At 39.2% G+C, this 22,704-nt stretch overlaps 1 protein-coding gene across 5 annotated transcripts in view; it reads left to right on the top strand.

Annotated features, from left to right (window-relative positions):
• Positions 1–22,704, top strand: part of NCKAP1 (NCK associated protein 1) — a 51,597-nt gene that overhangs the window by 20,830 nt on the left and 8,063 nt on the right. For all 5 annotated transcript variants that reach the window (XM_015867931.2, XM_015867930.2, XM_015867933.1 and 2 more), the window contains 22 exons: positions 2,358–2,495; positions 3,141–3,189; positions 3,653–3,809; positions 4,398–4,454; positions 4,969–5,065; positions 5,270–5,376; positions 6,578–6,710; positions 8,196–8,277; positions 8,686–8,744; positions 9,541–9,686; positions 10,863–10,995; positions 11,487–11,606; positions 11,905–12,044; positions 12,871–13,002; positions 13,600–13,818; positions 13,911–14,041; positions 14,407–14,504; positions 16,082–16,175; positions 16,677–16,759; positions 17,192–17,272; positions 20,540–20,633; positions 21,829–21,945. In XM_015867931.2, the coding sequence (XP_015723417.1) occupies positions 2,358–2,495; positions 3,141–3,189; positions 3,653–3,809; positions 4,398–4,454; positions 4,969–5,065; positions 5,270–5,376; positions 6,578–6,710; positions 8,196–8,277; positions 8,686–8,744; positions 9,541–9,686; positions 10,863–10,995; positions 11,487–11,606; positions 11,905–12,044; positions 12,871–13,002; positions 13,600–13,818; positions 13,911–14,041; positions 14,407–14,504; positions 16,082–16,175; positions 16,677–16,759; positions 17,192–17,272; positions 20,540–20,633; positions 21,829–21,945 (2,467 nt within the window). The remainder of the gene's footprint in view (positions 1–2,357; positions 2,496–3,140; positions 3,190–3,652; positions 3,810–4,397; positions 4,455–4,968; positions 5,066–5,269; positions 5,377–6,577; positions 6,711–8,195; positions 8,278–8,685; positions 8,745–9,540; positions 9,687–10,862; positions 10,996–11,486; positions 11,607–11,904; positions 12,045–12,870; positions 13,003–13,599; positions 13,819–13,910; positions 14,042–14,406; positions 14,505–16,081; positions 16,176–16,676; positions 16,760–17,191; positions 17,273–20,539; positions 20,634–21,828; positions 21,946–22,704) is intronic.

The raw sequence follows: 22,704 nt of genomic DNA on the forward strand, positions 1-22,704 counted from the left end.
CTACGATGCTTTGGTAAAGTTCCAGCTTATTCAGTGAGGAGTGAAAATGGCTTAAAAATCAGGGATAGCTGACTGCATTCTGTTTTGGTTTGTAGCTTGAAGCTAAGGAGATGTATAAGAGAAGAGTTTTCTTTGGATTTACCATCTGAGTTGAATATTTCTTCCTGTTTTGTAACCTGAGGGTTTTGCTTTGGTATTTTCTTAAATCTGGCATCCTGGAGAGCAGCTGATCACCACTGCCTCTTTAATAACATCCCTTCTGCACAAAGCTGGCACTGTGCACCTTGCTCAGTTGACTTTACTGAGTTAAATGAGCCTGTAGCCTCTTTTGTACTAATGTGAGTTTTGTATTCACACACATCTGGTTGTGCAGCAGTTCTGTGATAATTTATCTAGACTGTGTTTTCATCTGCAAATACTTGGGAAAAGTGGAGCCTTGAGACAAGCAATGTGTACCCTGTAAGTCATTTCCATGTGTCTGCTGGGCTTACTGCTCTGACAAAGGAAATCTGCTGTGATCAGTGCTGGCCAAACCACAATGGCTGTCCTTTATGTAGGTGTTCTTTTCTAGGTGCTTTCAAGTTGTTTGTCTAACAACTCATTTTGTTGTTGGTTTTTTTGTTTTGTTTTTATTTTTCTTTGCAAGATTTTAAGTGAATTACTGAGTAATTGCTTGAGGTTTTTATGTAGCTTATTGCTTCGTGCTTTGGAATCTAGGTACTGGTTGTGTTTCCTTGCTCTCCACCTCTTAAAGTTTTATTTATATCTTTATCTTTTGAAGATAGGCACTAGAAGTCAAAAGCTTTCCAACTATTTTTCCAAGTAGTGCTCTGGATAGCTTTTGATTACTACATATTTGTCTAACTGATCACTTACCTCACCTTTGTTACAGTTTCCTGTGCATGATTCCTGTCGCATTAACTGACATTGCTGAGGATCTGACTTGCATTTAACCTTTTTTTGTGCACTTTCTGGTGCTTCACTTTTCTGTACCATCTTTGTTTATGCATTTGTGTTTAATAATGGATCAGCCTTTTCCCTTGAGATGTTTTGTTAAGCCATTTGCCAGTCCCATTTCTGTTCTTCTTCTGTTTCCCTGCTATAGGTATAAATTGGGGTCAAGGATCCCTTCAGGCAGCTACTGCACAAATACATACTTAAGTTAAACTGTCATAGAACTATACATTTGAGTTGTTCTTCCATCTTCCCACAGCTTTGCAGTAGCCCTGACAGTTGTTTAGTTAATGCAACAGAAATTAAATTAGCTTCAGCTGAGAATTTCTTGTTTTGTTTTGCCTGTGCTACCTTAATGATTAGATCTGGGAACCCTGAGGGCTCATGCAAACACCAGTATTGATGTGGAAGACCAGGAAAAGACATGTGGGACCAGAATTATTTGGATATGTTTAATCTGTGATATAGGTGCTCCTGTAGTATTTGCTCAAAATAGTCCTAATCTGCTAGCAAAGAGAGGGGACCTAATAAAATAAGTGGCATAGAGTAGGGAATAACACAATAGGTGAGATAAAGGAATAAATAGTGAACAGCTTTTAGCTGTCACAGATTTATTATCTCTGCTGCTTCTTCTGTGTCTTCTAATTCTGAACTGAGAGTTTTCTAACTCCCTTTACACAGACAAATAAAAACCTGCTTCTTTTCATCCTTCCCTTCAGCCCAGGGTAGTCTTCTGTCTGTGAAATGAATTAGGCTCAGTAGCGTTAAACTGAAGTTAAATTGCAGATCTATTTCACTGAAGTAAGTTGGTGAATGTATTGGAAATGGTTGATCGCAGCTTGAACCCCTGATTAACCATCTGAGGCAAGTGTCAGGGCAGCTGTAGGAGCACAGGTGACAGTAATCCAGCTGTGCTCCTGGTAGGGCTGGAGCTTGACTCCACCTCTCCTAGATTTCATTTAAGGGCTGACCACCACTAAGGCAGCATCTCTTTCTGGAGCTTGCTCCTTTGTGGAGTTCTGGTGACAAACCTCAACATCTTCCATCTTGACTGAAGGCCTCCGAATTAGTGAGTTTTTCCTGTAGATAACTTCTGGCTATCTGTTTATAACAGGTTATCTACTTACAACCATTATTTTACTATTCCAACTGTACATTACTATTCTTGCGTTATTCCAACTGAACAGTGATTATTGTTAATAACCTTGAGAAAACAGCACTAATGAAATAATATTTAGTTTCTCTTATGCTTAAATTATGGAAGTTTCTGAACTTCAGATCAGTATGTACTTCAGTATGTAGCTGTTGGCATAAATTCTGATTTCTGATACCTTTATGAATTAAGACTCTTGTGCTCGTTCATCACCATGGCTTCTAACCAGTTTCATCTGTCTCTTTTTCAGTCCCTTTCAGATGCTCTGATTTCACTCCAGATGGTCTATCCTCGAAGAAATCTCTCAGCTGACCAGTGGAGAAACGCACAACTACTGAGCCTCATCAGTGCACCCAGTACAATGCTTAATCCTGCACAGTCTGACACAGTATGACCTTTTAATTTGACATATATGATAAAGATCAGCAAGGTTTTCTGTAATATAACATTGGGGTGATTTGTCTCCTATTTGGTAACCTGTACAAGGCTTCGGTTAAATAGATTAGTTGGGAAAGTTGTGTCCTTTTGTAGATGGAAATGCTTCTGTTGCATTAGCCTATGCTTATATTTCTAAAGTTTGATAATTGAGAGATGAAGGGAAGTGATGTTATTGCTATAGTGTGGAGCAGGGGAATCCTGTGTGCTGTCAGATGGCTTGGGGCCGACAGACTGCAAGTCAGAACTGATGGGTTCTTTAAAATGTTTCCTGTTCTCAGTGTTTGTCTCAGTTGGGATAGGAATAGTCATGTTTTGGGGGGAAGAAAATCAAGCAGTTGTCACGTTGTGATTTGATTACATCAAAAGCCTTTTGTTGTTAAATGTAATGTCAAAATAGGTATTTGTTTCAAAGTATTGGCAAGGACTAGAACTTCATGTAGGGATCCGTCTCCTAGTATCTGAAGCAGTGACTTGTTTAGTAATCAGAAGCAGTCTTCCATGGTTCATCAGCATTTAAGACTGTTTTTAATCCCCTTTTTTCAAACATACTTCTTGTGGGACATCTTGTTCGAATGGTTTGCTGTTTCTTCAACAGATGCCGTGTGAATACCTCTCTCTGGATGCAATGGAGAAGTGGATTATTTGTGAGTAAAATCTTATGAAATGGCTCATGGTCCTATTTAAAAAGGGAAGAACTAACTTTTAATGGGCAATTTGTGTTTCTGTACTGTACAGAAGATTCTAGAGAGCTCAATTTAATCTTAATTGTGTGGGTTGTGCTTTCTATGCAGTGAAGCTAGAAATCAGGTCATGCTGGGATGTAGATTGGTGTGAGTTTAGTGTGGATGTTCACAAAGAATTGGAATTATTGTAATTAACAGGAAAATAGTTGTTGTAAAACTGAGTCATTTCTTACCAAAATGTAAGTGTTCCTCTTCTGCAGTGAATTGTGGAGTACTTTTGTGTGTATGTAACCACATGCTTTCCAGTGATGTGTTTATCAGTGAACTAATTGTCCACTTTAAGAGAAAAGGCCTACAGTCTCACTGTTCTCTTACTGTCTTTGTGCATCTTGTTTATGACACACGTTGACATGAACTTCTGAAGTTGGATTTATTTTGTGCCATGGAGTCCTAAATAGTGACGCGACAGCTTTGAACCTTTGGAAGCTTGCACTTCAAAGCAGCTCCTGCCTGGCTCTGTTTAGAGATGAAGTATTCCATATTCACAAAGCTGCGGAAGACTTATTTGTAAACATACGAGGGTAAGTTGTCATTCTCCTGGTCTTCTTTCTTGTGTTAAAAGTGTCTTATTTCTTTAAGGACAGGCATACTAATGTCAGCGCTACTTCATATGAGCTCCACTTACAGGTAATCAGATGAAAAAACAAGAAGAATTCTTAGTTTGGTGACTGTTGTTTTAACGCGCAACTTCTAAGAGCCCATTTCATAACAGTTGTAGTTTTGGGGTTTGTTTTGTTTGTGTTCTTAGTTGTGAAAGTTTCTGGTGAGTTGGTCTCTGAAATGGCGAGTTTTTAGAGTGACTGTGAATATAGAGAAGGGAAATGATGTTTTGAATGCAGTGGCAAGCATTTGTCAGTGTTTTTGCAATACAGCATGCGAAAACTCAGGCAAAAGTTGAGTCCTCTACCAGATAACAGCAGGAGCACTTGAGCAGAGAGTGGATTTTGTTCTGAGTATCTGGTTTAAGCATTAAGATCTGGATGTGGCAGGAAGTCTTAGCTTTCTGTTTCACCCTGCTTGCTTTGGAATTGCAGCTCCTTGCGATTTCCAATTGCTGGATTGTGCTGCTGATGTTTCTTACCATCTTGGGCTGTTCTTTTTTTTTATAGATACAACAAGCGTATCAATGACATCAGAGAGTGTAAAGAAGCTGCTGTTTCACATGCGTAAGTGTCTTAAAGAGTTTTCTGGGAGATATTAGTGTTGAATTTTCTTGTCAGTGAAGTTATGAAAGCTGTATAAACAGGACTTGCTGTATTCCAATTTAATTGTGCATTTTCAAGAGAGCCCATACGTTCACCTCTCTGGATTTGCTCAATAGTATGCCATTATCAGTTGAATTTATCAAGTCTTAAATTATTTGTCAGATTTTCAAAGCATTTAGTTTGTTTCTTTCTGTCAAGTTTCTGAATGTGAGTGCAAATTGTATAGAAATGTTTTAGTGGAGTCCAATGCAAAACCTCTGCTGGGACAGAGGGCTTCCTTTTGTGGTTATTACATTACCTTAGGAATATGCAGTGTGGATGATGGAGGTGATAATTTTAAATGAATCATGTCCTTGGAAATACTGGGATGTTGAAGTTGATGTGATGAGAGGTGGTGGGCCTTAAATGTCTGCAGTGAGTCAGGTGCCTGCAGTGAGCATGTTGGATGATGTTTTGGTTTGGCTTTTTGATGCAGCGGTTCGATGCACAGAGAGAGACGCAAGTTTTTACGTTCTGCACTCAAAGAACTGGCTACAGTCCTGTCTGATCAGCCAGGCCTGCTGGGCCCCAAGGTAATTGCTGGCTTTGTTTCATCTTGCGTTGTAGTTTGTACCTTGGTTATATTCTGTCATTTGAGGGAGGACAAATCCTTCTGTATTCAGCGGTAAAACTTCCTTAGCTATTAAGATTCTGTTGTTTTAGAGCCCCGTTGTGTCTTAGTGTGCACCAAGTGTCCAACTGTTGTATAAACCTCCAGAATAATTTTTCTTTTTCAGGCACTTTTTGTATTTATGGCGTTATCCTTCGCTCGTGATGAAATTATTTGGCTTCTTCGTCACGCAGATAACATGCCAAAGAAGAGTGCAGATGATTTCATAGATAAGTACGTTAACAGCTTGTAGTGTGATGGCTTTAATATTTAATAGAACATTTTGGAGGGAATATATCTGAAGGCGAAGGAATATCAGAGAATGATAACGTGATGGGAGAACCTGGGCTGTTTTGTGATGGTGCTAATCTTCCCATCAAAGCAGAAAAGCAGAGGTGTTTATTGTGTTAGAAACTGCTGGAGCAGTGGTAGAAATACATTGTCTGTGGAAGATTTATTTGTGAAGGAAATTTATTTTGTGATCAATCTTAAGCATTTCTTTTAGCTCAAAGAAGGGAGGGAGGGGGGTGTGAACGTAGATGGTCACTAATGAATGGGAAAACAGACTGTTCCAGAGATGGATTTGTAGAATGTCTCCTTTATCATAGCAGAGCTGTCATTTAAATCAGATAATCAGGTTTGTTTGTATAATATATGTTTGGTGTTTTCATAAACAGGAAGTAAAACTGAGTAATAAGATTAAGAAATCTCATGAGCGTGAGTAGACTGAAGGGAGCTGGTTGTTCATGCAGAGTTTTTGAGATAAGGGAGCACAGAAGTTTGATCTTGGGAATAAAGTCTGACAGCATATCCACTTGTCTGATTGTTTCTCACAGAGTACTGGGTTTAGTCTAAGAAACCATCAGTCTAATAATTGGGAGAGCGTTTTAAGCTTTCATTTTCAGCTTTGGTAGTGTTGCTTATAGAATATTGCCCAGTGTTAACTACTTTAGTTTATTAATGACTACACAAGGAGTGATGAGCATTATCTTCTGTGCAGTGCTTTCAGCAGAGGAGGGCACCTTAACCTCTTGTGAAGTTATGGGTTTTTAGAATAAAGATCTTCTGACTTGAGCTGAAATCAGCAATTATTACAGCTCTGATCTTCAGTTTTAACTGCTTTAGCTTTTTTTAATTGGCCATTACAAAAGGGCTTCTTCAGAAAGGAATGGGTAGTTACAGGGACCTTTTGAGTATTACTGTGAGGGGGATCCTGTTGATATATTTACAAGTGAGTGGGTTTTACCTTACAGAGAAAATTTCTATGAAAACATTATATAATGTGAGATGATGCTGAATACAAAAATTACCTGTAAGTAATAGTTTTTAAAGCAAGGTTTAGGAGGCAATCCCCATGGGAAGCATTGCACTGATAGGAGCATTTAATATTGTTTATACTTTGTGTTTGTAAGCCTTCCCTTGCCTTCCTGCACAGGCACATAGCTGAGCTGATATTCTACATGGAGGAGCTCAGAGCACACGTGCGCAAGTACGGGCCCGTGATGCAGAGGTACTATGTACAGTATCTCTCTGGCTTTGATGCGGTGGTCTTAAACGAGCTTGTTCAGGTATGGCAAGACCATGGTTTGGGTTCTGTTTTTTGTTTGGTCCAAAATGTCTTCATGAATCTCTATTTGGTTTTGTGGATTTTTGATAAATGTCATGGGATAAGGCCAAGTATCTGAGCTTACTGCTTAACTCTAGGGTTAAATAAACTCTAAGTAACACCCTTAATTCTGTTCAATGCTTCTGCTGTCTGACGCAGTGGAGAATATAGGGCCTGTGTCATTTACCAAGTGGTGGCAAGTGAAACAGGGAGCAACAAGAATCCCTTGGTATTCTTTTGTAATATATTCAATAAATGGATGGCTTCTCTTGTTCAGCGTCAGTGTATTGAAGAAGTGATTGAAGTATTTGAGATCAGTGCTGTATCATTCCAGTAAAGAGATACCAGTCTGCATCACTGTTTGCTCAAAGCAAAAAAGTAATGGTCAGCTGAGGTAGCTTCATGTGTTTAAATAACCTAAATACGAAGTCAGGTATTTGTAGGTGTCACCGGAGACTTTTTTACTGTGGTCTACTGTTCTCATCGCTGCAAGTGAATATACACTGTGGAGCTTCTGAGCTGCCCGGGAGTTGATGTAGTGTCACTTAGCTGGTAAATTACTAGCAGGATTTCTGAGCTGCTTTGATGACGTTTCTGAGCGGCCACGAGGTGGCGCCCAAATGTAGTGAACACAGGAGCTACTCAAACTGGAGAAGCTTCTATTGAGTATGAAGCTATTTTGCTGTTTACAGAAGGAACTTTGATATGTGAGGTAGTACATCAGTGACCAGAAGGGGGAGCTTATCTCCTCTGCTGTTCATTTTAACATGCAATTGAAACAGTTGATTTATTAGTTTATATTACTGTAGTCTAAAATGTGAAATGTAACTGGATCCTTGGTTTTACTTTTATATGAGCCTTAAATTCAACATAAATAAGATCTTAACAATCACTGAAACTGCTTCTTTGTAAATTTCTCCTTTCTAAAGGAGATTCTAAATTTGAAGGATTTCTAAACATGGCAGACTGTCTTTAGGGTGCTTTAAGTCACTCAAGTCGATGTTAGTAGAAATCTGTTGATGGATGGTCCTGTGGGAAGCCTAGTGATTCTGAGCTGGGCTCTGCTGAATTTTCTGAGCCCAGCTGAATTTCAGGTGCCTATAGAAGTCTGAAAAATGTTTGGTGTCTCTAGTATAGCATAAATATGGTCCCTGTCCATTTTGTAAATGACAACAGCCTGAAAATGTGTGGGAATGGCTACTGACAGATTTTTGTCTTCTGTGGCCAAGTTGTTTGGAAGCAACCTTTTGTGGGTAGAGTCATTAACCAATGAACTGGAAAATAGAACTTGTTAATTCTCACTATTTGAAACTCTGTTGATTAAGTTACCTTCTGTAAAGTATGTAGAACATACTATCAGATGACTGATGGTAATTTGTCATAAATTTTGACAGTCTTTTATAAATGAGATTTGAAATAATAATAATAGTAACAACAATTATTTCAGAATCTTTCAGTGTGCCCAGAGGATGAGTCCATCATCATGTCCTCCTTTGTAAACACTATGACTTCGCTAAGCGTGAAGCAAGGTGAGTCTATTCCTATGAGTGTGGGGGAAAATGGGAACCAAATCAAATGTTCCTCTGGAAGGCTTCATGGCTTTCTGTTATGTGCAATCAGAAGTAGCAGATAAATGGCATAAACTCAACTGATTTCCTTGTTTCTTTTCCTTTATGGTATCTGCTTCTCGCTCTGTGTCCTTTTTCTGTTACTTAAGGCTTCTAAAAAAACTATTTGAAGAACGCTAGCTTTAATTTAGAGAGGATATTATATGTATCCATATTTAAATATTTCAGTTCCTGTTAGCATGGTTGTGCTGGATTGAAGTTATCAGGTAAAAGAGGTTCAAAACCCAAGTAATTTTAGTGTTTTTGAATTGCTGTTGTTACCTTCCTTGAGTGTTTACGTTTGGTATTTTGCTTTTGTTTTTATTTCAGTTGAAGATGGAGAGGTATTTGACTTCAGAGGAATGAGATTAGATTGGTTTAGATTGCAGGTAAGACTTTGTATGTCTGCATGGAATTTAACAAATCCCATTTTGGTTTCAAGATATTATTCTCGTACTGTTAATGCAAGTAGGTGACAGGCTGTATAAGGATATTCTTCGCAATTAAAACTCAAAGAAACTCACAGGACAATTTTCTGCTCTCTGGTGTAACTTCGTTTTTACCTTTGCATTGCTGCCTATTTTTTGCAAATAATTCTTTGGAGAATTATAACCATTTGGAAATGGAATGTGTTGTGGAGGAGGGGGCTGTTGGCAGCTGTGTGCTGTGCAGAATATGATTCAGCCTGCCCAGCTAAGGAAAGGTAGAGGCTGCTCGGCAAGAGAATGTTCAGTGAGATCACTTGTGTTGGGGTTACTCTGTCTCCAGTTCACACATTAAAAGGGTGAGAAATGTTTTGGCAATATCAATATTAGATAGACATGGTATTTTCTCATATTTGAAAAATACACTTTTTTTCCTCTTGTGTACCAGAGCATGAATATTACAAAGTAGAGGGGCCGGTTCTCTAAACTTGATTCCACTAGTGTGCATAAGTGTTTTGTCAGTGTTTTCCTGCCTCTCTTCATCTGTGCCTTGCTGTCATACTCAAGACATCTGGAGACTTTGCTGGAAGGTGGTTTGCTTTCCTTAAAGTACAGTAGAATGTTAAAATGGGCTGTGTGAAGTTGTTACATACACTTGTTCTCTGCATAGCGTAATCAGTGCTTAACCTCCGTGTTGGGCAATAGCAATGAAACTAGAAAATAAACCTGCTGCTTTTTTTGCCTTCTTGTTTCTGTCCAGGCCTACACCAGTGTCTCTAAAGCTTCTCTTGGACTGGCAGACCACAGGGAGCTAGGCAAAATGATGAACACAATCATTTTCCACACAAAAATGGTAGATTCTTTGGTGGAGATGTTGGTTGAGACCTCAGATCTTTCTATATTCTGGTAAGTTACAAAGCTGAGCTCATATTTTTGTTAATTACTGTTGGATTTTTATCCTTGCAAGTTTAACTTTTAATTAATAAGCTTCATAGGATACTTCAGTGGGAGACTCGGATGAAGTTCTGGTTAGTTGTTATTTCTGAGATGGTTGGTGTTCTAGAGTTTGGGGTTTATTGATTTGTACTTTATTTTGTACTAACCTTAACACCAAGTTTGTCTGCCTTTGGTTTCAAAGAACAGCATCAGTCCACAGAATTGCTCATTGGCGTATGTAGTGTAGCCTGATGAGCTTCAATAGGGGACTGTACATTGTTCATCCATGAACTTTCCTGTTCTGGAAAAGAAAAAGCAGTTGATTCCCTTCTTCTTCTGCTCCCAAGCAGGAAGAGCCAGCCTTGCGTTGTCACTTCTGTAATGGTTTTTCATAGTTAGCTTTTTTTTTGTGTGTTTGGCTTTTTTTCTTCTTTTTCTGAGTTTGGAAAAAGGAAAAGAGTAAGGATCAGGAAGCAGACAGATGGGAATCTTTCTCTGACTGCTTAAGGTCAAATAATTAAACACTATCTGCAGTAGAAATAAATCATTGTGAGTCCCAGTGTGAAAATACTGTCCTTGGAGAAGCTTTCTCAGTAGTACTTTAGGTGGTTCTTTTTCAGTTTGAGATGGAGAAAACGCAAACTAATCAGGGCTAGAGTTATTGGTGAAAGTTGTTTTCATATGGTTGTCATGTTTTTGTTGAAAGAAGATTCATGTACTTTTTCTCTTTTTGTATGTTATTTTTTTCTGAAGCTGACTTAAAAAGTAGCAGCTGTGGAATACGTGCTGTCGTAGTGTTTGCCTGAGTTAGTTTGGAGTTATTTCTGAAGGTCTGTCAGAGGTTGTTCAGACACTCACATAACTGATCAGGGGTCATTTATGAGTTCTTATGTAACGAATTCTAGCAAAAGCTGCAAATCCTTGTGGTGCCCATGTGTCAAACATCAGAATAAAATTGGTATCATAACAAGAGATGCAAACAAAATGGGTAAGAAGTGAATGTCTTCAAAAGCATGATGCGCTTTCTGTTATCACGTATGTTATAATGACATACCTGGCATTAGCAGTGCGTTTGATTTGTGTAAGTAGACTTTATTTGCGGCAGAATTACGCATGTATTGCATTAAATTGTCTATTTCTGATCAGTTTTTATAGTCGTGCTTTTGAGAAGATGTTTCAGCAGTGTTTGGAGCTTCCCTCTCAATCAAGATACTCGATTGCATTCCCACTCCTTTGTACTCATTTTATGAGCTGCACCCACGAACTGTGCCCAGAAGAGGTAATTTTTTTATACAATGTCTTGGATACTGTCAGCTCTGGCTTAAAAATAGAAAGTACTGGTGCTCAGGGCTGCAAAGTATTTGTAGCAGCATAGGATTAGAGGAAGGAGAGTGATGAAAAAGGACAAGTTCAGCACTTGACTGTGCTTGGGATTGTTTCCTGAAGTATGATCCTCTTAGCTTTAAAAAGAGGTTGAGTTCAGGTACAAAGGTGAAATGACATTTCCAGGTCACTCAGATTTGGGTGCAGATATGTGTTGTATGCCTGCTAGAATTTCTAAGCTGTGTTTTTTCTTTCATAGTTTATAAACTCATAGTTTGAGAAGTTGAATAGTAAGTTGGGAGCTGAGGTTGTTAAGGACTCAGTAACGTGCTGATTGTCACTCCAGTTGTGGATGTGAATGAGCTGCAGAACAATGTGTTTATGTTTCAAGCAGTGTGGAACTTAGAGGAAAGAGACAACAAACTTCTATTCTGTTTTTTTTAACAGAGGCATCACATTGGAGATCGTAGTCTTTCCTTATGTAACATGTTCCTGGATGAAATGGCTAAGCAGGCTCGAAATCTTATCACAGACATTTGCACAGAACAGTGTACGCTGAGTGATCAGGTGAATGTTTTTTGGTCTCCTTTAATTCCCCTTTGTGGCTTTCTAGGTAGTTTGACTTTGTGAACTGTTATGGCTCTATTTCCTTTTCACCTCTTTTCCCCTGACCTCAGTAACTTTACTGTTTATACTGTTTATGTGCTTTGATGAAGACTTTTTATGTTAAATTGTACTGTTAGTAATCAGAGGAGATGCTGCTTGTGACATGAAGTCTTCACCTACGTGTAAGCTTAATTTTTATCTCATGGCTGCAGTGCAGTTTGATTTTAACTGTGGGGGGTGGTTTCTTTTCCTCTACCAGTTGCTGCCAAAGCATTGTGCCAAAACCATCAGTCAAGCAGTGAACAAGAAGTCAAAAAAACAGACGGGAAAAAAAGGAGAACCTGAAAGGGAGAAACCAGGAGTAGAAAGCATGAGAAAAAACAGATTGGTTGTGACCAAGTAAGCCACCTCTCCTGTTCCTTTCACTGTGATTCCCAAGTCTAAACTTGTGATTTTTACTTCTTGCTTACGTTCTTTGAGTAAAGTTGACTGTAAATACAATGATTTTGTGGTCTGTGAACATATGGTACCCATACCTTGTACAGAGACTGGATTTTCTCACTTAGAGCAGTAGGAATGAGTAACTCCTACTAGTTACTGTGGTTGTTTCTGTTCTTATCTCTTATCTTGTAGTTGTTCTTATCAACTGAGGAAGTGGGAGTCCCAAGGTATGGGTGGTATCTTTGAGTTCTGCCTTGCTTAACATTGTTAGCTGGGTAATGTACAGATGGGTCTGAAGGGTCATGCTGCTGAAAGTTAGTTTGCTGCCTTAATCTACTGGGATGGGGAGGTTTTCTTATTTGTAGCTATAGGAAAACTGAAAGTACTAGCAAACTAGAAGCCAAGACCTATTAGAAAAAGAAAGGGATAGATGAATAAATCCAGCTTGGGGTGTAAGAGGTGACAAGGGAAGAAAAGCAGCAAGGTAGGAAAGAATTGTTAGGAAAAATCACAGGCCAAGATTGTAGACGTTGGAGAGGAGAAAGGGAGCTGTAAGAAGAGGACAAGAGGTGTGTTCAGTGTTGTGTCTGGAAATGGCTAAATGCACAGATGTTGCTGAGAAGGAATTACAGTTGCAACAACCAAGCATCAGAGAAATGCAATTGTTTAGAGAAGTTGAAAGAAGGGAGCTGTAGCTGATCTTGAGGCATCTTCCATCTATGTATGTTTCCTGTGGTAATATTATGTTAAATAAAGTTTTTAATTTTTTACTCCTTTTTTACAGCCTGGACAAACTGCACACTGCACTTTCTGAGCTCTGCTTCTCAATCAATTACGTTCCGAACATGGTGGTTTGGGAGCACACGTTTACCCCAAGAGAATATTTAACCTCTCACCTGGAAATCCGCTTTACCAAGTAAGAAATAATGTAAAGATAAATGTGTTTGTAAGCAATATAAGTCTGTTTTGGTTTGATATTTGAAGTATTGTATGCTTACTACGTAAGATTAGTTTTTAAAGGTAGATTGCAAAGTTCTGAAGTCATATTCTCTTATACATTTAACTCTGTGGAGACTTAAATATGTTGAAATGAGTATCATCTACTGAATAGCCTGATCCTGCATTCCTTGTCCCGTCTTTCCCAGTAGGATTTGGTGATGTCAATTTATTTAGGTGTTTATGATGTTGCTATGATTCTTTTGCACAGTAAATGGCATAGGTTCAGGTATTTGAATTCACTGGTTTGCTGCAAGGGGAATCTTCATATCAGAACTCAGTGGCAGACAAAGATAACAGAAAATGTAATTACTGCTATTCTTCAAGTGAAAAGAAAACAAACCTGGTCACTTCCTACACTCATCTGTTGTTAGCTTTATCTTCATATCGTTATTTCCAGAATGATTACTGTCTTTGCTATTAAAATGATTAACATTGTTAACATTGACCAGTTTTATATCTGCTTCTTTGCTTAACCCTTTTAAGAAAGGCATGTAACTCTTTTTGTTTTTAAAAGGTCAATTGTTGGGATGACTATGTATAATCAAGCAACACAGGAGATTGCAAAGCCTTCAGAGCTGTTAACCAGCGTAAGAGCCTACATGACGGTCCTGCAGTCAATAGAGAACTACGTACAGATTGACATTACACGAGTATTTAACAATGTTCTGCTTCAGCAAACCCAGCATTTAGATAGCCATGGTGAGCCAACCATTACCAGTCTGTACACGAATTGGTAAGTAACTGTATGAACGCTTGGTATGAGCTTTGGATATCACTTCCATCAATGTATGTCTGCATCCTAAAACTGTTTTCCTTTTCAATAAGGTATTTGGAAACGTTGCTAAGGCAAGTCAGCAATGGTCACATAGCCTATTTTCCAGCTATGAAGGCATTTGTGAATTTGCCAACGGAAAATGAATTAACTTTTAATGCTGAGGAATACTCTGACATATCAGGTAAATTTTGCTTGATGGTACCTACTGAACATTTGTTATGGTTAAATGTGGTCTGCTTCAGTGATGGGAATTACAGCGACTCTTGAAGCANTGTTACCTTGCAGAGTATTTTCATTTCTGTTTATTTCTGCTGCCTTTGTACCTTGAAGTAGCTTGTTTTTCATAGTTTTAGTTAAATGAAAAACTGTAGTAGGAGTGTGATGTGTCAGTGACTGCTGATCAGTTCTGTTACAGCGTGAGTTCTCAAATCAGAAATGCAGTTTTCAGGTTAAAGTTTTGTGATTAAAATGCTGATACTTGATATGTTATGAACATCAAATAAGTGAAGAAGGAATGCTTGAAGAATCGTTTGTTGTATTTCTCAGAAATGAGAGCCCTTTCTGAACTGCTGGGACCGTATGGCATGAAGTTCCTAAGTGAAAGTCTGATGTGGCACATTTCTTCGCAGGTTGCTGAGCTTAAGGTAATCTTGGGGAACTCCTGGGTGAAAAGAAGGGTGGGTTTGTGTTTCAGCTTCCTTTAGGATGTTTAATAGCTATTTGTGTGCTACCCTTGTGAAGCGACTGTGTGGCACAAATGGTGAAGCTGTGCAGTTTGTGTATTACACTTGCACATGCAGTACATCTGTATACCATGCCCTTCAGTAGCTGAGCGTGCAGGTCTTTATGTAGGCTCTGTTAATTTACAGTTTAGAGTTATCTGTAGCTATTTGTGTGCTCCTTTATTAAAGAGGCGCAGTCAGTGCTTAGGAGAAACTTTCACTTTTTCCTGGTGTGAGCGTACCAGGCCTTTAGAGAAGTACAGCTTTCTGCTGCATCTCAGGTTACATCTTCAAAGATCTTGTTCTGTCTGTTATCCCTTTGATTGTTAGTGCTGCTGAGTTTCATAGGATGTATGCAGCCCAAAAAGATGGGAAGCCTTTTTTTGAGAGGGGTTGCTCATGTTTTCCTGGATGCCATAAGGGGGATGCAGGTACATTAAGGACGTAATGGACATTAAGCTGGATGGGGCTGTTGATTGTTTGTGCCCATTCTAGCTGTTGAGTTTTAGAATGAGACTTGCCATCTCAAGTTAAATCATTTTAAATCATGTAACTCATGGCAATGCAAGGTGACATTTAAAGTAAAAGAGAAGGCCACTGATGCTTTTTGGTTGCTTCTGTCTTTGTCCATTTATTTTTGTCCTACTTCCTTAATTTCAGTGTGTTTGTTACTGTAGCTCTGTGGGTTTATTTTTTCAATGCAAAAGCAACTTGAAGTTCTTGTTGAGATTTGTTTTCTCATACTGGTAAGGATAAGTGGAACACAAGGTGGCTCCACATGCACATGACCACATATTTGGAGGAAAAAAGTAATAAAACGTTCATCTGCTTGGCTCAGATGCGGTTGGCCTTGCAGAGAGCACAGAGGAACATCTGTGTTTGGGGGAAAGAAGCACCAAGAGAATAGAAAAGGGGGATTTATTAAGGGTAGGATTCCACATGCTTGCTTTTGTTTCCCAGACCAGGTGCTGGTTTTGTATCTGGAGTTAAAATGAGGGGGAGTAACAAGTTGGCCTCAGTTTAACTGTTTGAGCTGTATTCCTGCCTGTCCTTTTTGAATCTTAAACCAATATGCTGGTATTTTTATTTGTGAAGCTGAAAGCTTGACTCAGTAGCAGCATGCGGGTTATTGCCTTCAGTCTTGCATTCTGTAGAGCTTTGAGGAGTTTCAATTCCAATGTCACACATCTGCCAGATTCTGGTGCAGAGATTGATTTAAAATTGCCCAGCTTGGTTTCAATGTAAACTGGTGTTCTGTTTTGCTCTCTGGCTTTCAGCATAGGAATTCATTTTTTGGCTATGTGCACACACTCTTGCAGTTTCTTGGAACTGATCTGTTTGCTGCATCTTTTATAGCTTATTTCACAGAACTGTAGAATTATTTTTCTTTACTTGCTTCTTAATGAAAAAAGAAAGTGGGAGCAGATACCCTTAATCAGGCATGTATCTTATTAACCTATCAGAATGGGTAGCTGACCTGAATCCTTGCTTCTCTTTAGAAACTTGTGGTGGAGAACGTTGAAGTTCTGACACAAATGAGGACCAGCTTTGACAAGCCAGATCAGATGGCAGCGCTCTTCAAAAGATTATCATGTGGGTAACTAGCAAGGTCCTTACTGAAGATGTAGAATTGTTTCTATCCTTATCTTTGTAAAGAACACCTTCATGCGTGTCTTTTTGATTTCTTTCCTTTAAGCTGTTTAAACTTTTTCAAAGGATTTTTACACTTTAAGTCGCAGTTATTTTTAACAAGTAATAGTTACAGGGGTATGTTTTGGCCTCAAGAAAAGCACAGCTGTAGTGTTAGCATTGAATACCATTGTCTGTAGGTAACAGGCTTCATTTGTTGAATGGTTTGCAGGGAATCTCTTCAGGAAATCTCATCATCAACTCAGGTTTAAGAAACTGCTTAAGCACATGTTTATTTTGGCGCTTAAGTGCCTTTGTTTCAGTATTGTGCTATTTTGAAGTATTTTGATTTCTTTTTTCTGCCTGGTTTTATTTTTTTTTATTTCTTTTTTTTCTGTTGCTGTTTGAATTGAGTTTATAAACTTGGGTAGGTTTTTGTTTACTGTTGTTCTTGTTCCTCTTCAGCTGTTGACAGTGTTTTGAAGAGAATGACCATTATCGGTGTCATCTTGTCTTTTCGGTCTCTGGCGCAGGAAGCACTTAGAGATGTAAGAAATGACTGAGTATTTTCTGATTAATTTTTACTGAATTGAATAGGATAAGACAGTATTTGAGATTTCTCCTTTCACATGTACAGCTTTAAAAAGGCTGACGTGTGTTTAAAGTAGTTATAAGTGAACCCTGAATTGCAAGTTCTAGGAAAACAAGTATTTTTTGAGTACAGTTTAGAGAAATATTGCATTAAAACCATGTTGTGCTTGGAGCAGGCCTCCTGGTGTTCTCAGTATGTTTTAAAGCCTGCTTTCAGTTTGTTGACCAACAGCTTGATTTTATTGGGCTTTAATGTCTGAGGTCCAAAAATTAATATGTATAAAATTACTCATTCAGAAGAATAAATGCAGTAAAAAATTGGAGTTGTCTAACTGATGGGGGGGAGCTTTGGGAATGTTTTGTCCTCATTTTGCATTTGTGTCTCTTAGGTCTTATCCTACCACATTCCTTTCCTTGTAAGTTCCATTGAGGACTTCAAAGATCACATTCCAAGAGAGACTGACATGAAGGTAATGTGAGGCCCAAAGGGTAATGGAGTCATTTTTGGAGCTTACAGAAAATATGCAAGGGGCAAGGCTTTCATCCTCCTTATGAAAAATGTTGAAACCAAAGAGCAGTGTTTTTTCCAAAGAGATAAGTCATTATTCTTCTGCAGCCTTCTTATGTTCTGGGGGAAAACAGACCGATGGAAGTGCACAAGTCCTTTTTTACCTGTTATCACATCTCAGAACATTCAGGGCAGGAATTAAGAACGAGGTTTATCAAGTGCTAAACTGTCACTAAGCAATAAAAGGAGGAATGCTGCTTAGCTTTGTAGTATATGCAGTGCAACCTGTGTGTGTGAGTAGTTAAGGCTGTGTGCGTGGTTAGAGCTCTGTGCATGGGATGTCTACAAGCCTGATTTTTGCCCTGAGTGGAAAATGCTTCCAAACCTCATTTTAGACATGTTGGAGGAGACGCAGTGCCACAAATTAAATGCCTTGGTTCTGAATGGTAGTGCATTTTCATTCACAACCCCTTGTCCGTGCATCATGGGGCTTCTGGCCTTAGATTTGCAGTAGCTGCAACATAGTGGTGTTTTTTTTTTTTAATCTTATTTCAGCTTGGAGCCTGTGAAGGCTTTACAGGTTCTGTATGGTGTTGTGGTGGGACAGAAAATGTGTGTTGTGGCTGTATGTTGCACACATCTTCAGCTGCAATTGTAGAAACAACTTTCTGAAAACTGTTCTTGAGCCACATGGTTTTTAGAGGGCTGCAGAATATGTTGTTACTCCTCAACTTGGAGGTTATGTTTTGCCATTGATTCTTGCTGAGAAATATGTAAATGTTTAATGGAATGTATTATATAGTAAGTCCTTCACCTTTCTAAGAAGCTTATTACATGAACTGTTACAAGCTCTCTAAGGTCAGCATCACCAGTTCAGACAACAGAGTTTAGCAGTCAGTCTGAAGCTGTCTGAGGCTGCATGATGAATGCACAGGCTGAAATGCCATGTGCTCTCTGGAACTTGCAATTCTGACAAACTGTAAGTGTTTGAGGTCCAGAAAACTCTGAAATTGATGCCACCATAGAGATCCTGGGGAAATGCTATTGAAATACACTTCAAGGCTTACAATAATAAGATTGAAATGATGCGAGTTGCCTTTGCTCTTAGGAAGAAAAGCCTTTAACCTTGTTAGATTAAAAATTCTCACCTATGGTTGCGAAGAAAATGCTTGATCACCAGTGTCATGTTCCATTATTGAATGGGAAGAATCAGCTTGTGGAGAAGATGAGGAGTCGCTGCTGGCTTGTGCTTGATCATTTGATTTAGGCAGCTTATGACCCCTGGTGTCAAAGCGGTGCTGAAAAATCGGGCAGAATAAAGGCTGCAACACTAGTAAATCCTTGAGGACGGTCTCTTACCATTGCCATTTTATAGCTGATTGTATTAGATATCTCGACCATCTAATTGTATCCTTAATGACATCACTGAACTCATTTGTGTCAGCAGATATGACAAAGCATAGTGCTTGCTTATTCTGTTTTGCAAGTCCCCAGAGTAATTAGCAGTCACCACAATAACTGAGTGTCAGAAAAGCAGTCTCCTGCTGAATAAAACCATACTGAGGACTGTAGTCCAAATGATGCACCATGTAGCACCAGCTTTATATACCATTTTGCAGCTGACCTTTCCCGGGCCCTCTGTACTTCCCTTGTGATTCTTATGATGTGCCTATTTTGTGTCCTTTTTTTTTTTTCCATTTCAAACTCTGTGATATAATACAAAGGCTATGGTACAGTCTGTGCTGCTGTTTGCGTGGTATCAAGCTTAGATGTTGCATCATGTGGTGTGGGCTGCAGATGTGTAGTCTTGTTTGAGAAGTCAACACAAGCTTGCAAGGGTGATGTTGGAGGACTGTGAGTGCAGAAGGAGCCAGACCTGTGTAGTGCTCTCCTCAGTGCCTTCTGGGAGTACTGGGAACTCTGGCGTCTACTACCCAGAACTTTGCCAGAGCTTTGTCTTGAAAACAGCTTGTTGATGTGGCCAGCACAATGAGCCTGCTAACAATTAAGCCCTGTAGACAGTCAGCAGTTCCTTGTTTGAACTTTCTCCCCAGTCTCGTCATGTACAGAACTTCTAAGTCTCTGTACAACAGATGAGGAAACTGCATATTTTAGTGTGCAGTAACATTGTAACATTCTGCATGCTGAATTTGCTGTAGGAAATGGCTTTAATTTGTTAATGAAACCTACTTTATATGTACTATTATTTTGGCAGCCCTTGAACTTGAAATTTGGTAAAACTAATAGAATGAAGAAGATATGTTTTGCTTTTACTTAGTGTCAAGGTATTGCATTGTCTGCTATTAGAGTCAGGCTTATACTTGGTTCTGTGTTAATAGTTAAGTCATCAGTTGCGAGCCAGCTCCCATCTGTGTAGTTGTTTGAAGGCAGCTCTGTACTCAAGCTATGTTGTGTCTGCTGACAGCAAAGCACCATGCAGACCAAGCAGTGTCCTTATTGTATTGGGGTTTGCCCTCAGGTAGCTGAGCTGACCACCTGGGTAAGCATGGTACTGCTTTCTGCAGCTGGCTGATCGGTGGGAGCTGATGAGAGAGCTGTTGTGTAAGTCATATCACCAGCATTTCTCAGGGCCCTTTGGTATGAACCTCCTTTTGGTGAGATTCTTTGGAATTGCATGTTCAAGTGTTTAGTTCCACATGTAAACTAGAGAAAGAAAGAAATGCAGAATTACATAGGCAATGATATAAAATGTAGCCTGAGCCAGGCTTGAAAATGGACTAGAGTGGAAGGCGTTCTTAGCTTCTCCAAGTGTTCGGGTTGCTCGTCTCTGGACACTGAATCTGTATCAGATTTTCTTGTTAGATGCCTGCCTCACTCTGATACTTCATTAGTTTGTGACTTGTGGCTTTTGTTTAAAAGTGCAGCCTTTGTGGATGCTGTTTGTCTCTGGCAGAAATGGCCAATTGAAAGTCGGGATGTTTGCTTTGGAGGTCATGTAGAAAAGTATACAAGCTTGGTTTGGCTTGAGAGAAAGAAATGGTGATGGAACACACAAAGTACTGACCGACCTGTCAGAGTAAGTTAGAGGTGGGGAAGAACTAAAACAGTCAAATCTAGAAGTTCTTCATTTAGCTTCAGCCTCGTCTCCAAAGTCCATTATTGCTTCAAACTAATGTAAACGTTTTAAACTTGTCACCAATACTGTGCTTCATCAAGTTTACACAAAAGCATTCAGTTATCTTGTAATTGCCTTTCTTCTGATCCTCAGGTGGCAATGAATGTATATGAACTGTCATCAGCTGCTGGATTGCCTTGCGAGATTGATCCTGCCTTGGTTGTAGCACTGTCCTCACAAAAATCAGGTAAGGTGTTACAGTTTTAAAAATGTAATGGACAAGAATCAGAGGAGGAGCAAAAAACTGAGCACCCCGAGACATGGGTGTGTTTGAAGTGCTGGGGGAAGGTTTATTTTATTTGGGTTCTTAGTATTCCTTTGAACTTGGTAAATTGCCTGAAGAACGTGCATGCTCTGTGCAGACTCCCTAGAATGCACTATTGAGCATCGTGAGGATCTCTTTAACTATGTATGAATTTTCTTGACCTAAGAAAAGAATAATGGGTAGGTGCTGCAGTAGGCTAATGACTGATGGTTAAAAACTGCTGTACTTTATGGACATTGGAAATAGGATTCTGTTGTGAACAGCTGTAGATGGGATCAGTTCTGTTGCACTGATCTGTAACAAATCTGTTTAATTCAATTAGACATTGCAGCTGGCATTTCAGCTTTTACACATCTGATGAATTTCACAACACTGTTAGTCATCTGTAATACAGATGCTAACATGCAGTTTACAATGGGAAACATGTAAACCAAACGTACTTATGCCCTCATGTATGTGGCACTTCCTCTGGCAGTTTTGAAGGCATGAATTAAGTTTAAGTGCTTTTTGGCAGTCTTAAGTCTTCCCATCTCTGGAGCTGTTCAAGGCCAGGTTGGACGGGGCCCTGGGCAACCTGGTCTACTGCAGGATTTAGTGGTTGGCAGCACGTTGCCTGGGGCAGGGGGTTGGAACTTAATGATCCTTGAGGTCCCTTCCAACCCAAGCCATGCTGTGATTCCTTACTGAGTATTTTATGCCTTTTCCCCCTCCCATCCCCCCCCGAAGTGTAATGGATAATATAAATTATAATCAGATTGTAACTGTTGTAGATGTTAACTTGTTTTGTTTTGTTTTTTTCTTGCTTTAATAGTAGCTACTTGACAGGAGAAAATATAGATAATTTCAAGAGGTGGTTCAGTATTAAGTTAGATGTGTCAAGCAGAATATGTATACAAAATGTATGTAAAATACAAAAGAGCAATTGTTTATATGTACTGTATGTTTAAAGACATAGTTTTATATTAGGAGAACAGCTAGTATCTGCAATGGTATTTCAAATAGCTTTTGCTGATGTACAGCTATGAAGTGTTTAAACTGTGTGAACAGGGCAGGGAATTTCCGTATGTTTTCATGACTGGCTACGATCCAGTATTAAAGGGCTTATTTTTGTTTTCAGAAAACATTAGTCCAGAAGAAGAATACAAAATTGCTTGTCTTCTCATGGTCTTCGTGGCAGTCTCCTTGCCAACTTTGGCTAGTAACGTGATGTCTCAGTACAGCCCTGCCATTGAAGGTAAATGCCAGCAAAACGTTTGCCCTGCATGCTTGCTTCATAATAGTCCTGGGAGTGTTTTGAACGCTTCTGCAGTGAAGGTTTATTTCTGTTTCTTAATGAACAAAAGCAAAAAATCCAGGAAAGATCCGGATTAGGTTTTCTGAGAATTACTTTGCAAAGCATTTGCTCGTCTCTTGTTCTGAGATGACTTCCAATGGAGGAATCTTTTACTTGACACTTTGAGAGCAGTTAATTTGCTGTAGGGGGCGATTTTGTACTCGTGTGTGAAGTTGGTGGAGAGAACATCTTATGTTAATTAGGGCATAGCATGTAGATGTTTTAGCAATGGCTTTGTTGGCCTTCGTGCTACTCACACATAGTAGCTTTTCTGTGTTTATTGGGTTATTCATATTACTGAACATAAACTTTTGAAGATGGAATCCGGAAGGTGTGAGCTGTGAACAGGACTGTATCCTACAGAATAGTTCAGCTTACGGAGAGCACTTTGCCTCAAGGAAACTTTTTGCTTGTAATAGACCAAAAAAAAAGGTTCTTTCGGACAAAATTAAGTTGAAAAAGAATGACAGAGGAAACTGTTCCAGTACATACAAGAGTCACCTTTCAGCTGCTCAAGCTATTGCAGAATCACAGAATTATCAAGGTTGGAAAAGACCTAGAAGATCATCCAGTCCAACCATCACCAATACTTCCCAGCTAAATCATATTCATCAACACAACATCCAAATGTTTCTTGAACACTCCCATGGTTGGTGACTC

Source organism: Coturnix japonica, chromosome 7, assembly GCF_001577835.2.
Source record: "Coturnix japonica isolate 7356 chromosome 7, Coturnix japonica 2.1, whole genome shotgun sequence".
In the NCBI taxonomy this organism is placed as follows: Eukaryota; Metazoa; Chordata; class Aves; order Galliformes; family Phasianidae; genus Coturnix; species Coturnix japonica.